The sequence below is a fragment of the Lampetra fluviatilis genome, chromosome 2, assembly GCF_964198595.1.
Source record: "Lampetra fluviatilis chromosome 2, kcLamFluv1.1, whole genome shotgun sequence".
In the NCBI taxonomy this organism is placed as follows: domain Eukaryota; kingdom Metazoa; phylum Chordata; class Hyperoartia; order Petromyzontiformes; family Petromyzontidae; genus Lampetra; species Lampetra fluviatilis.
In genome coordinates this window covers 10142874-10157516 of record NC_136276.1, presented here as the reverse complement: position 1 = coordinate 10157516, position 14643 = coordinate 10142874, and the positions used below count along the sequence as shown (strand labels likewise).

General features: G+C 50.8%; 1 protein-coding gene across 2 annotated transcripts in view; it reads right to left on the bottom strand.

The window, feature by feature from the left end:
- MARCHF4 (membrane associated ring-CH-type finger 4) overlaps positions 1 to 14438 on the bottom strand; it is a 32487-nt gene extending 18049 nt beyond the window's left edge. Inside the window, exons 1-2 of one of the 2 annotated variants that reach the window (XM_078868821.1) lie at positions 13695 to 14438; positions 2916 to 3071 (exon numbers count right to left, since the gene is read on the bottom strand). In XM_078868821.1, coding sequence (XP_078724947.1) covers positions 2916 to 3071; positions 13695 to 14186 — 648 coding nt within the window. In that variant the 5' untranslated portion in view covers positions 14187 to 14438. The remainder of the gene's footprint in view (positions 1 to 2915; positions 3072 to 13694) is intronic. The other variant, XM_078868832.1, reaches the window with a different exon arrangement.
- Positions 14439 to 14643: the final 205 nt, after the last annotated feature.

Genomic DNA, 14643 nt, shown 5'->3' with positions numbered 1-14643 from the left:
CACGACGTTTCGGCCACAACGCAAGCAGCCGTCCTCAGGTGAAGAACAGGTCTGTCGAGAAGACAGAGTCTGAATGAAACACCCCAGACTACCTACGTTCAGACTCTGTCTTCTCGACAGACCTGTTCTTCACCTGAGGACGGCTGCTTGCGTTGTGGCCGAAACGTCGTGAGAATTATTTTATTATGTTTTATTTTTATTATTTTATTATTTCCATTCTACGTGACTTTACCGAAAGAACCAAGAAGATGAATCCCTGCAGTCACGAAATCTTTAAATCGAAATTTAAGGTGGGCTGTGTTTATGATGATCGTTATAGCAACGATTCGAGGTGGCTTTCCGGTGCTGTTCGAACATCACGCTGGCTTATTGAGTCACAGGCACTAACAATGAACCCTGATGCACTGCCTTTGGAATCCCCTGTAGGCTGTGTTATTGCAATCCTTGGTGTGTATGCTGAGAGTGGTGGTGCAGTGGTTAGCGCACTACGATATTAACCCAGTGACCTGAGTTTGATTCCCGGCCATGGCTAAAATCAGTGGCGAGCGATATCTAAAAGATTTCTGAGCCTCCCATAGGTTGTCTTCGCCTTAAATGAGTACCTGGTGTGGTGTATACACATCAAATGTTGCCAGTGTGTGTCCTGTCGTGTGCCGTCCAGACCTTAACATGTGCTCCCTTACAGCACTTGCCCCAAAAGTCTGGTAAAGGCTACATGGGGAATATTTGTCTTGGTATTTTTGAGCGCAGTGACTGCTCATGCCCATGTTGCCACTGGCATAGAATCTAGGTAATGTGATGCCACACGAACTCTGCCATTACAACATCTTATGCCCCTTAATTTTCTGGGTACAGACAGCAACCAATGGATAGAGATAAAAGAGCAATGCAATTTATCCAAAGAAAATACCAATGGGTCTCTAGAATATTTTTTTTCAGGAGGGTCCTGCATTCAGATGTTTGGCCAATTTCTATTTTAAGGAATGTTCCAAGTGGTAGAAAACCAGAGATACGCAGACAAAACCCATTATTCACACAAGGGGATGAATACACAGAGTATGCACAGACAGGTTCAGGAACCCACTAAGTATTGCTATCCCACAGGCATCCTTACACCCCAATGGGCTTGGGTGTCGAATACATATCTTCGTGGTTCACCAATCCTTGCCCTCCAATATTCTCGATCAGAGGCGTGCCCTGGTGTGCCCCGCGGTGACGGTGCCAGCTGTTATCTCAGAGGCCGGTGCCTTTTTATCGTAAATTGGTTGCAATGTCTTTGCATAGGGAATGTACGATTTATGAGTATTAATCGCCCTGTACTGTGTGCAATTGGTCCACGAAACAATCAGGATTGTCCAAGGGGAAAGCTTAGTGGTAAGTGGGTAATTAACGTCGACTGCTAAGTGCAGCTAAGATGCTGCACTTGTTTTTAATAGTTTTTTGTTGAAATTAGGGTGTTGGTAGTTTTGCCATAATGGGTGGCCCATGTGGCAACTTTATGTGTAGGAGGGGATCTATAGATTGTTTTAACTGATTACTTTTGTGCAGAAATAAATCAAATGTAATATAAAATATTTTTGCAGAAAAGACTAATTGGGATTCGGCCATTTTGTATGAGGGCTCTGAATCGGGATGCTTGGCCAATGCCATTAATGGATGATTTATTCTCTCCCCTTGACAAAATAACCTTCAATGCGCACGATTCTTTCATACCTCGGAAGTGAAGCAGGCTTGAACCTGCATCGTACTTCGATGGGTGCCCACCATGCGCAGAGACGGGTGCAATAGGTATTGTAGTGAGTAGAGGGCATTGCAGAGAATTCTTGTTCTGTAGCACTCCCCCACTACCTTCACCATCCCGCACTGACCAGCGTGGTGAAGTATGGTCAAAGAACAACCCTCACTGCTTGCATGGCGTGGGAAGCCCCTCATCCAACAGTGGATTGATAAAGGGGCCAGTATATGTAGAGTTGATTGTTTATAGAAATGGTAGTTAAACTTTGTATGAATGTGCACATGACGCCTGTTGGTTGATCTGTAATGATCAGATCAACTGCGAGTGGTGGTGGTGCTGTCCCATTGGGGACCCTGAGCATCCATAACGTGTGCCCCACATCCACCTATAGAGTCTAAATTCGTGAGATAACAGAGGAGATGTAGATAATACCTAGGGATATAGTGAGATGAGATACTAGAGAGAGAGACAGACAAAATAGTAATGTGGGAAATTATCATTTGTAATGTTACATGGTTATCTTTGCTAAGATTTGCAATGGAGCTGCTTTGGGGCCCTAAGCTCTTAGTTTGCTCAAGCCACTGGATCAACCGGTTCATGTGCCTCGTAAAGCAATATTTAAAAAAATCGGCGCTCATTCTTTCGGTTGTCTGAAAACAACGACGAGGGACGTCGTGTCGACGGAATTCGGTGTTCGGGCAGAAACACGCCCTCTGCTGTGCCATGGTGCCCGTGCCAGACCTGCAGCTCATCGAGACCTGCATTGCACAACCTGATTGTGCTCCATCTTGGCAGATTGTGGGTAATAAAAAATAAAAAAGGACAAACAATGATCTGCTTTACCACGTAACAAGAACTTACTATTTAGGGTCATCACCCTCTTGACCTTCTCGACCAATGTTTTCCAGCAGCATTTGTTTAAGCAAATTATCTGGTCACAATGCGTCGGCAGTGGTACACAAGCACAAATAACCCCAAAAGAATGAACACATCCGTCAATAACACACACCCTGTGTAGGAGGGGATCTATAGATTGTTTTGAAACATGTATAGCATGCAACGTTTTGGGAAATAGTCCTTCTTCGTGACAAATTACAGCCTTTCTTCGTACGTTTTAAGCAGGTTTTCCATGGGCCACATAAACCGATGAGCGAGGTGTCTGCGTGTGCGCACAACGCACCTGTGTCGGGTGCTTGGTGTTGACGGGCCGCACGCGGAACTTGTAGTAGCAGAGTTCACAGGACCATGACCCGCGCTCACTGATCCACGTGAGCAGGCACGGTTGGTGAGTCCACCGCACGGAGCCATTGCACCGGCACGGATTGAGCAGCTCACCCTGCCAGTCGCACATACACACAGCATCACGCGCACGTCCCCGGCACAACCTCGCCACGTGTGTGTAGACCTGTATGGGGGAATGGTAGTGCAACGGTTAACGCGCCGCGCTACGAACCAGGCGACACGAGTTTGATTCCCACTCACGGCCAACACCAGTGAACAATAAATTGAATCGGTCCTGGCCCTCCCCTAGGTCGACTCGGCCTCAAATGAGTACCTGGTGCGATGTGTAAACATTGCCACCAGGGAGACAAAGGCGGCCGGACGTGGCGCTGGCCACCCACCCCCTCGTGTGCCTTGTCGGCCTTCAAAGGTGCTCTCTAACAGCACTTGCCCCAACAGTCTCTTAATACTATACGGTGGATCTTTGTTTTTGTAGACCTGAACATATTACAGCCCTTTAGTCAACCCACTGCTGGATGAGACCTCCCCCACCCCGCGCATAATTGTTTTAAAATATACATAATATGCATAAAGCGTTGAAATTACCTACAAATTATGAATTACCAAGTTATCGTCCGCCTTGTTTACTCTCAACGATGGTGATTCAATTCCCAGCGAATCGCATCACTTCCTCTGCGCTCGACCTCTCAGCACTTTTCTGGGTCAGGGCCCGCAGGGGAGGAGCTCCTGGTGATTGGCAAGGGTGGTGCATAAATTGAGGCTGATGAAACTACAAGTGGTGGTGGACGGGCCCCAGACGGCGAGATCAAGGTCCCTGAGCCGGATCCTGAAACACGTCCATGACCTGCATTTGGAAGCTCTCCATTGCTCCCCAAGCTCGTTATGAGTCCCTGACAACTCCTGAGAGCCACTTTCATTATACAGTATATATATATTCACACAAAGACAAAGACACCCCATATACCGTATAAGACTGTTAGGGAAAGTGCTGCTAGTTAGAATCTATGAAGGCCGGCATGGTACATGGAGTAGGTGGGTGGCCAGCACTATGCCCGGCCGCCTTTGTCTCCCCAATGCTGATATGTTTCACACACCGAAACGTAGATGATTATTGAAGGCTGAGTCAACCAACAGAACGCGTATTTCCCGGTGCAGATATTTGTCGCCAATATTAGCTGTCGGCGGGAATCAAACTCGGGTCGCCGGGTTCTTAGCGTAAATCACTAACCACTGCGCGATTGCTTCCAATGATACACACGTAGGATGAGTCACTAATCACTTACTTTAGCTTACACGCCATTGCATACTGTCAGTCAGCAAATCCGACCGGCTATGTTGGACAAAGGGAATCGGGAGCGTGTTCAAAAATTCAATACAAGTGTATTGAGATTGGTGGGAGACATGAAGAGGTTTTAATGAAAGCGTTGTTTTCTATATCCGTGTTATTACACCTGGGTATCTATATATTGATCGCATGTGTGTGTGTACATAATCACAGTGAACGAAATTAAAATCCCAGTTGAGCATCAACTCGACGTAGTGTGTCTGGCGGTGACTGTGGTACAAATATTCAAAAGGGGGCCCCTATCCAATTAACCCCCCCCCCCGTCTGGGCCTCCCCCCACACCTCTGACCCGGGGGGGGGGCAGTGCAGTCACACTGCCTGCACGCTCGATAGCTACTCCGCCGAGAGCACAGCATTGTTTTAAAGCCTCCAGTCGGAGTACAATGGAGTCAATGTCTCCCGTCATGATAATGTAGAATGTCTACTTTTGTCTCAGGGCAGCTCATGTTTGCGCAGGTAGACACACCTCGACTGGATTAATCCCAAGACATCGCGTTCGCCTGGGCTGAAATCCTGTGCACCGAGCAGAGGTGCAAGGAGCAGGTGTGGTTTCAGTCTGCCACAGAACAATAATTGGCACAAAGCTACACGGTCCACCTTTTGAGTTGCTGCTCCTGCTGCAAGGGCAGCACATGCTAAATTGGAGGTGAGATGTCAGATTATTTATGGTTAAGACTAAAATAGTTGGGAAAAAGTTTCCGCTCCATTCCTAAGTGCTGCTGGACGGGAGGTGATGGGCAGATCTTGGTGTTGCCATCGCAGCATGATCGGCTGCGTGACACTTGGCGTGGCTTGTTAGGGGTTTTCCGCTTTCGGGAGGCGGAATATCGAGGAAGCCCTGTATGCTAGATTAATCGATAAACACAAACGAAGTGGATCACCATTTGAACTCTCTTACGCGACTTAATGGACAACTCGTTCGGGCTCTAAGGGCGTTAGAGACATCGCTTTAACAGGCGGTGTTGTAATAAGCACAGAGAGAGAGAGAGACGCGAACGTCGCCCAGAGCTAAAGGGCCATGAATTATTGATGCTGCAGGGACCAAACACAGAATGTAAGTTAAGTAAGATCGGTTTCAGTAATAGGGGAGGACTGTTTGCACCTGCTGCAGCCTGCTGGGTCTACGTACAGAAACGCTAAGTGAAATTATAACTAATTTTGTTTGACATGCATACATTGAACAGCAGATGACGATGGAACAACGTCCATTGTTGTACCGTACCGTCTCCCAGGAGATGGAGCGGTGGCGCGCGGTGGTTAAGGGGCGACTGCGCTAATTTAAACCGGTTCACTTTCGTTCGATTCCCGCCATGGACCCACTTTGCCCAACCCGCGCTAACAACTCGAGTGGTGACGAATGAACAAAAACTGTCACGAGCTGCACGGCGTAAGGAGGCCTTCATCCAGCAGTGGTTTGGGCAGTACGTGTGGCATACGCATGAATTGATAGTCACTCCACGGGCCTTCATTGGCAACCCGGAGAAATCACTTGGCTTCTTCCATAAGTATTCTCTCTCAATTTGTTCGCTGCGTGCTTAAACACATTTACAACATTTACAACAAATGAAGCTCAGTGAATACGATGTGGTTTGAGTTGGGTCAATGATTAAAGCATGATGCATGATGATTGTATCGGTATTACAGATTATATTAAATAGCCATGTGCCACTTATGTGAGCCCTTATTATTATACGAGAAATCCCATTTAATGCACGTGCTCTAATCCCTGTGATTGTAACGACAGCACATTCTGTCCAAAATAAATGTCACTCATTAGCTATGACTGTGTTAGTAATAGGAGCCTAAGCAGCTGTACAGATTTTCCATATATATATGTTTGAACCCGACGGGTGATAAAGACAGATGTCCTTTATAACAACCAGGGTGCGAGCCCAAGAGACCAACCGTCTCTCAAGGGGGGAGAGCTGGGAGAGAGAAAATAAACAAGCATAGCAAAGGTCATCGGCTTGTGCAAGTGATTTCTAATAAGCTTATACAGCCAGCATGTTGCGAACAGTAGAGGCGAGTGAATACGAATCAATTGTCATACGGTATTGCTATGCTCCACACATTCTATGCTCACCTGCACCAATCCCGCACTGGCCAGCTTGGTCAAGTATGGTCGGAGGTCCTCATCCACCAGTTGCATTGAAACGAGGGCTCGACGGTGCAGGTACACACACACACAGCCGAGCAACGTTGCGTTTCCTCGCACAAACCCACCGTCACATCGGTCTGCATGCGGCCTCTCTCTCCCGATGCCAATTCACATTCGCTCCGTAGCTGGACACTTCGGCAAGCTGCTCAACATCCCCGCGCGCCCTCCACACCCCAACTGCTGCGGCACCGGGCACCGCCCCAGCAGGAACTTTTTGCTTCGATTCTGACAATTGAGCGACGGTGACCTTTCAGGCGGCAGCGTGACCACCCCCCCCCCCAACCTCCCTCGACAGTGCTGAGCGGCGCCTTGGCCGGCCTGTGCGGAACGTGGCCACGCACGAGTGCAACAGGCGGCGAGAAGCACAGGCGAGATGCTTGGCGCATCTCTCCGTCTCTGGAAGAGCCGAGGAAACAAACCCCAATGTCTTCTACCAAAGCGTGCGGGGCGCGTCTACCTTTCGTGCGATTATAATAACAACAGTCATTTCGATTTAAAGCTTTCGTGACTGCAGGGATTCATCTTCTTGGTTCGTTCGGTAAAGTCACGTAGAATGTAAACAATAAAATAATACAAATAAAACATTATAAAATAATTCTCACGACGTTTCGGCCACAACGCAAGCAGCCGTCCTCAGGTGAAGAACAGGTCTGTCGAAAACGGCTGCTTGCGTTGTGGCCGAAACGTCGTGATAATTATTGTATTATGTTTTATTTTTATTATTTCCATTCTACGTGACTTTACCGAAAGAACCAAGAAGAACAACAGTCATACAGAAAAATCGCTCGCCGGGGCTCACAGCCAGCCCGGGCGGGTATTTTCACATCCCTCTCCTCTACCACGTCTCATTTTGCATAAAGGCATTGACTCGTTCCCAGAGCCAGGTGGTTAGGGGCGGATACCGCATTAGCCATTCGCTGCTGCTGCTGCTGTCTGTCTGGCTGTCTGCTGCCGCGCTGTGTGTGGTGGTTTTTTGCGCGCTAAGTGCCTCATGTATAATGCATGCGGCGTATAGTGCAGGAGGCTGGCATTTTAATAATTAGCCATTTCGTGATCCCGCGTCAATCAGCGGGTCACACGATTAAGTGACCGATATTCCATCAACTAATCCTGTTACACCGCGAGAGCGCGTGTATGCGAATGTGTGCGGCTTACTGCGCTACGAAACCGGCGACCCGAGTTTGATTCCCACTCACGACCGACACGTGTCGAATATTTTCACCGGCCCCGAGGCCGATTAAATGATGACTCGGCGCGATGCGTAAACGGCGGGCTGGTCATGGCCACCCACCCCCTCGTGTGTCGTGCCGCCCTTAATAGGTGCTCGCTAATGGCACTTGCCCCAACAGTCTGTTAAGGCTATACGGTGGTGGGGGGAGGGGGGTAGATCTTTGACCTTGTGTGCACTAATGTTATGGTGAGTGTTATCTGGTTATCTGAATCCGATGTGCACCTCCACGAGATGAATTCGACCACGAATGCATAACACAAAATTGATGCGAGCCTGCATTGTGTTCTTTGTACAACCCATCAGCCGTTAGGAGACAAAGGCGGGCACGGGGATGCGTTGTGCTTGCTCCGCCACCCAAGCTCGTGAGCCGTGGGCGGTCGCTAGCAACAAACTCGCCGCAAGGTTAAATGGGGCTCCGTGTCTTTTGGTGAGTGAGTGCATGAGTGGGAAGCGGTGACATAGGCTGCACGAATCCAGCAGCCTGAATTCCAGTTTGAAGCCACTGCTAACATCAGTGGTGAGTGATATGGGAATCGGTCCTGAGCCTCGCCTTGATGAACAGCATCGGCGTATACACATCAGCGCTTAGGGAGACAAAGGCGGCCGCGGGTATATCTCGCCACTCCATCCCTTCGTGCACTCTTCCGGCCTTAATTAAGTGCTCGCCAAGAGAACATGTCCAATCGTCCCTGTAAGTATTATGGACGGTCTTTGTTTCCTTAATTGTATCTGTCTGTGCGTGTGTGTGTGTGCGTGTCAGTGTGTACTTGTGTGTGTCTTTGTGTTTGTGTGCGCACTGTGCTACGCACCTGGCAAGGCGGGATCGATTCCCACTCACAGCAAACATCGGTGACATATCTAAACCGATCCTGGGCCTCCCCTAGGTCGACTCAGCCTCAAGCGAGTACCTACCTGATTCAGTGTGTAAACATCGGCATCGGGGAGACAAAGGCGGGCGGGCGTAGTGCTGGCCACCCACGCCCTCGTGTGCCGTTCCCGTCTTACTCGGTGCTCGCTATAACAAGCACTTGCCCCAACCGTCTATTAAAGACTATACGGGAGATCTTTGTCTTTTTTAAAATCCTTTATATTAAGTTCGCTTGCTTGCGTGCTTGCTTGCTTACGACCGTGCAAATCTTTCGGTCGTTTTTTAACACACTTCCCGTGATCCAATCGAGCTGACATTTTCCACACAGACTCGTTGAGCGTGACAATTAATTTTCGTGAAAATTTTTTTCCAATATTTTACACTGTTTAGGGAATTTTTTTTTAAAATATTTAATTACCAATTGCTTAATGCTGGCAGACAATCATCTGACCCATAGGTGGCAGCCATCTCAAGCCAGAGGACGAGAGGACTCTAGCCGCCACGCATATAAAGGATTTAGAGTGAAAAACTTTGTTTTTACGGGTTAATTTTTTTTGTTTTACGAGTCTGCGTCCTCCCTGGGTGACATCTGCAGCTCACAGGTGGAGATTTTAGGCGCTCTCACCTCGGTGACGCAGCCACATCCACGTGCGCCATGGCGTCCGTGGATATTCCTCTACGTGTGAACTCACGCTGCGTGGCTCATCTGTCCGTGTGCCTGCTCAAACTGGCATCTCTGCCCTCCACACGCAACAACCCGTGGCGACGTCACCACGGCGCTTGTGCCAGGCTAGGTGCAGTCTGAGGCCACGTGAACTATGGGAAGGCTCGCTGGTTTGGCACAAGGTTACGTGGAAGGCTGTACCCCCGATGTTAATGGCTTAACTGGCTGAAATTAATGGCAGATGCAACACCTGCAATCGGTCCTGTGCCAAATTGCTGTTTACCCAGAACGTGCATTCACCCTCCCTCTCTCTCTCCCCAATACAGGGCCAAGACCGCATTAGCGGTCGCGCGTGAATGTCATTTTGAAGCTGGGGGAAATGACCCCTATGAGAGACAATCATCCGCGCATGCAACAAGGATTCAACAAAGATCCCTCGTATAGCCGTTCGAGGCTGTTAAATCACGTGCTGTTAGCACGCGCTTGTTAATGCCGGTACGGTGCACGAAGGGATAGTGTAGTAAGCATCACGCCCGAACGCCTTTGTCTCCCCAGTGCTTTGTTCACACACATGCACCAGGTGCTAAGTTTAAGGCTGAAGTCGGTGGACACTCGGGGAAGCTCTGGATCTGATCCGATCCGATAATCGTCACTGATGTTCGCTGTGTTCAGGAATCGAAGTCGTGTGTGGCTGGGTTCGTAGCACAACGTGCTTCGCACTACGGCAGTGCTCCACCACATCTCTCACACACACAGCTCATGCACGTTACGCACACGGGCATCGTAAATCAGCCGGCAAAGCATCTGAGAGCGTTCAACCCGGGTGCAATTCGAGCTGTGGGCTTGGACGGGCTCAATGTGCAGGTGCGGAAAGACCTTCACTATAGGGAGCTGAAGAAAGACTAAATAACATTCCCTTGGCTTACTCTTCTTGCACGCTGGCCAGACGTATTTGGAAGAGGTGGGAGTTAGCCTGCCCACTTTTTGCTGCCGCGCCGGGAAATTGATCCAGCGGTGACCTCTGGATGGAAAGTCCAGTGTCCTAGCCATGACACGACGACAGCATGAGCCAGACTTTGCAAAACAACGAGCGCAGGAAATGCGTCTCTTGCGAAAGCAGACGCGGGGATTGTGAATGGGGCGCGCAGAGAGGGAGTGCAGAGGTCAACTGCGCCGAGGCGACCTCTCCAGACGGAGCAAGGGAGAAATTAGATGTTCTCATTCAGAGAAATCTCCTGACTGAGATCCCGAAATTGGAAGTGATGGATATACGTGAGATGCATGTATGTATGAGTACATGTATGAAATAATGTATGGATGAAAAGTGAGCATGTATTATTCATTCACGTACGAATGAATGCATGCATGGAGCATGGGAAGCCTGCATTAATGAATGCATGCATGTATATATGTATTATGCGTACATGAAATATAAGAAGCATATGTGCATACGGCACATGCGAAGCATTAAAGTACATCATTGTAAGCATTCATCGTTGTGTTGGCCCTGATGAATGCATGCTTAGACGAAGGACAGCCTTGGACAGTATTGTCCTGCCTGCCTGGTGGTGTACAGGTCGCATGTATTGCATATATCTTTTAGCATAAAAAATCCACAGACACATACATTGAATCTGTTACATATACATGTAGGGCAGCATTAAAGCGCTCGCTGTTTTAGTGCAGTGCTGTGCAGGACGGGCTAGAGAGAGCGGCTGCACTATCCCCCGAGGAAATAGAATACACAGTCGACACCCCTCTACCAGAAGCTGCCGCGACTTGCAGTCCCGTCAACCTGCATTACGTTGGGGAGATGCGTGCGTGTGATGTACGCATAGCAGCCGTCATTCGCATATCATTCGTACAGACAATCTTGAGGGGCTGATGAATAAATCTAATGATACTCTAAAAAGGCTTAGAAAGATGAAACTTGGCGCTAAAATACTGGGCTACATTGAGGTCACGTTGTACAGCGGGATGGTACGGGACGATGATGGATTTGGGAGGTCTTCATCCAGCAGTGGATAGATCACGGCTGTTGATGACGATACGAATAAACCGCAAATTGAGAAATGCCAAAAACGAAAAATGTCTAACGTGGGCCACGCAAAAACGTCCACGGATATGTATTGGTTTCACTCGAGAGGCAAGGCCAGTCTATAGTTCTGTATTGCTTTTAGTTTTGTGCAAAACACTTACAAATAAAAGATCCCCATCATCAGCGAACTAAATCATTCGCCTCTCGTGGTGTGTGCCGTTAAACCGATGGGAAACCATTCCAGGTTATTGTAAACAGCAGACAAAATCCGCGTGATTTACACTCAATTTGGTTGAATCTCTAAATCGCAAGTCCCTTACCGTTCGCACTTCCGACTCCACTTCCTTTTCAAGTCCAGGCTCGACACTTTTCCTCTACCTCGACTGCCCACGCCTGACCATGTCCACATGTCCACCTGTCTGCGTGTCTCTCTTTCCCCTCTCTATTTCCCCTCTCACAGCGGTGATGTTTGGTTCTTCCCCTCATGCCCTCCTGTCCAGAACACCCTCCCCACCCTCTCCATCAAAATCAAATCAAATAATCGTCCCCGGGATGTGCACGTTGTTCTGTTGTGCCGCAGCATCTTGAGTAAGACGCGGTCGCATTTTTAGCGCCCGTGAAACATCCTGTTTTGTGTCGTTTTCTAAATAAGTGGCACGTACTTTCTGCACATTGTGTGGCCATAAAAGTAGGGCTCACGATAAAATAGATTTATAAGGACGCCGACATGACACATCGCGGGAACCGTTAGGTGTGTGCGAGACTGCCCACGTGTGTTTTACACGTTAGTGCCTACGTATGTGCACCTCTGTGTGGGCGTGTGTGTGTCTGTATGTATGTACGCACGTATGCACGTGCGTCTTTGTTTTTGTCGGTGGTATTTCTATAGCGGGGTGGTTAGCGCTGTCACGGCCAATTCCAGTAACGATTGTTTGAACCAGTCCTGGGCCTCCCCTAGGTGGACTCAGCATGGTGCGATGCTTAAGCATCACCACTAGGGAGACAAAGGCGGCCCGGCGTGGTCCTGGCTACATCACTCCCTCCGTTTCGGGCTTCATAGCTGCTTCCTAACAGCACTTGCCCCAATCGCCTGTTTAGGCTATGCAGGTCATCTTTGTAATTGTGATCATTTTTGTGTGTGCATGTCCGTCTGTGTGCATGTCCATCTGTGCGTATGTACGTGTGTGGAGAACGGTGGCACAGTGGTTCGCGCACTGCCCTACAAATCCAGCCACCGGAGTTCGACTCCAACACAGCCCGGGAGAGCGTCCAGTGGCGAGCGATATTTGAACCTCACCTAGGTCAACTTGACCTTAAATGAGTGTCCGGTGAGTTATATAAACGCCGGTTAGTATGGAGACAAAGGCAGCCGGGCGTGGTGCTGGCCACACCACTGCCTCTTGTGCGCCCTTCTTCCGGCCGTAATAGGCGCTCGCTAACGGCACCTACCCCCAACAGTTTACCTCGACTACGTTGGGGGCATCTTTGCGACTCTTTCTTATTTTCGATACAGATGCGTGTACGCGTGACCAGCGTGTGCGCGTGTCCGTATGTGGACGCGTGACAGTCGCGTGGCTCTCGAGTGTGCAAGCGCTGCACCGCACGAAGCCCATGGCGCCCACAGGGGCACGCAGTTCGGAGGAGATATTGGGCAGGGAGCCCCATTGTATTGTCTGCGCCGTGCCAACCACGCTGCTATGCCACTGATGCGTATCTGTTCATGAACGTGTTGGTTAGTGTACGTGTGTGTGTGCGTGTGGCGAGCGGTAGCGCGCTGCGCTACGGAGCTGGCGACCCGGGTTCGATTCCCGCTCACGACCCACACCTGTGGCGATTATCTGAACCGGTCCTGGGCCACCCCTAGGTCGACTCAGCCTCAAATGAGTACCTGGTGTGGTGCGTAAAAACATCGCCACTGGGGAGACAAAGGCGGCCGGGCGTGGTGTTGGGCACCCACCCCCTCGTGTGCCCTGTCGGCCTTTATAGGTACTCGCTGACAGCACTTGCTCCTACGGTCTGTTAAGGCTATACGGGGGATCTTTTGTTTGTTGTGTGCGTGCAGCGTGTGTATGTGTGCTTGCCTATTCTTGTGGGGAGCGGTAGTGCAGCGCTCAGTGCGCTGCGCTCCGGCGACCCGAGTTCGATTCTCGCTCACGGCCAACACCAGTGACGATTATCTGAACCGGTCCTGGTTCAGATAATCGACTCAGCCACAAGTGAGTGCCTGGTGCGATGTGTAAACATTGGCACTAGGGAGACAAAGGCGGCCGGGCGTGGTGCTGGTCACCAACGCCGTTGTGTGCCGTGCCAGTCATCAGAAGTGGTCGCTAACAGCGCTTGCCCCAACAGTCTGTGGCAGGCAATACGGGGGATCGTTGTGTGTTTATGTGCGTGTATGTGTGCGTGCGTGTACCTGTCTGTCTGTCTCCTCATCACCGCTGCTCACCTTCTCGGGACCCTGGAAGCATATCCTGCACAGCGGCGTGCGCGTGCCCGTGTTGCCGCTGTTGAGCGACTCGGCATCCCCGTGCCGCTCCTTGGCCGTGGCGCCCTCCTCCTCCTCTTGCCGCTGTCCAGCAGCTTCAGCAGCTGCTGCAGCCTCGGCGCCACGCTGCACGCGGTAGTCTGTGTACTGTGCCTGTGAGCCACACTGAGTCCCGGCACCATGGTTTTGCTGCTGCTGCTGCTGTTTTCCCGTCAGCTGCCGACCTCCCCCAACGCTGCTGCTGTCGCTGTCCTCGTATCCGCTCTGGTCGCTCATGGCGGCGCTGACTGAACGCTTGGGGGGCAACAGCAGAGTCTTGAAGTTGCCCAGAGCACCACCACCACCACCTCCTCCTCCTCCCCCACCAACGCCGCCGCAGCAGCAAGTCTCAGCGTCCTCGCAGTATCCACGGCGCAGCATCACCGGCGGGCCGCTTCTAAACCACCCGGGTCTCCCTTCCCTGCCGTTCCCGTATCCCGCTTGCCCCCCCACCCCCCAAATCCCTTATCCCAATTCCCAAATCCCAGAAACCCCTAGGTGTGCTGGGTGTGCACGGTCCTCTCGCGCCGGGCAGCGCGGGGCCGGTGCTGCTGCTGCGTCCACGCAGGGTACTGCTGCTGCTGCCGCTGATGATGCCGATTGTCGGGGAGCAGACGGGGGAGGGAGACGGAGGGGGTGGTGGTGGTGGGGTGGTGGTGGTGGGTTGGTGGTGGGGGTGGTGGTGGGGGTGGGGGTGGTGGTGCGCGCGTTGCCCGCGCTGTCGGATCGTCGCTGACGTCACCGCGAGCTGGGGCGACCGACCTGCCGCGGGCACGTGCCGCTCCCCTTCCTCCTCCTCTTCGAATCCCGCTCCCGTGTTTTTATTCCTCGTCCCCCC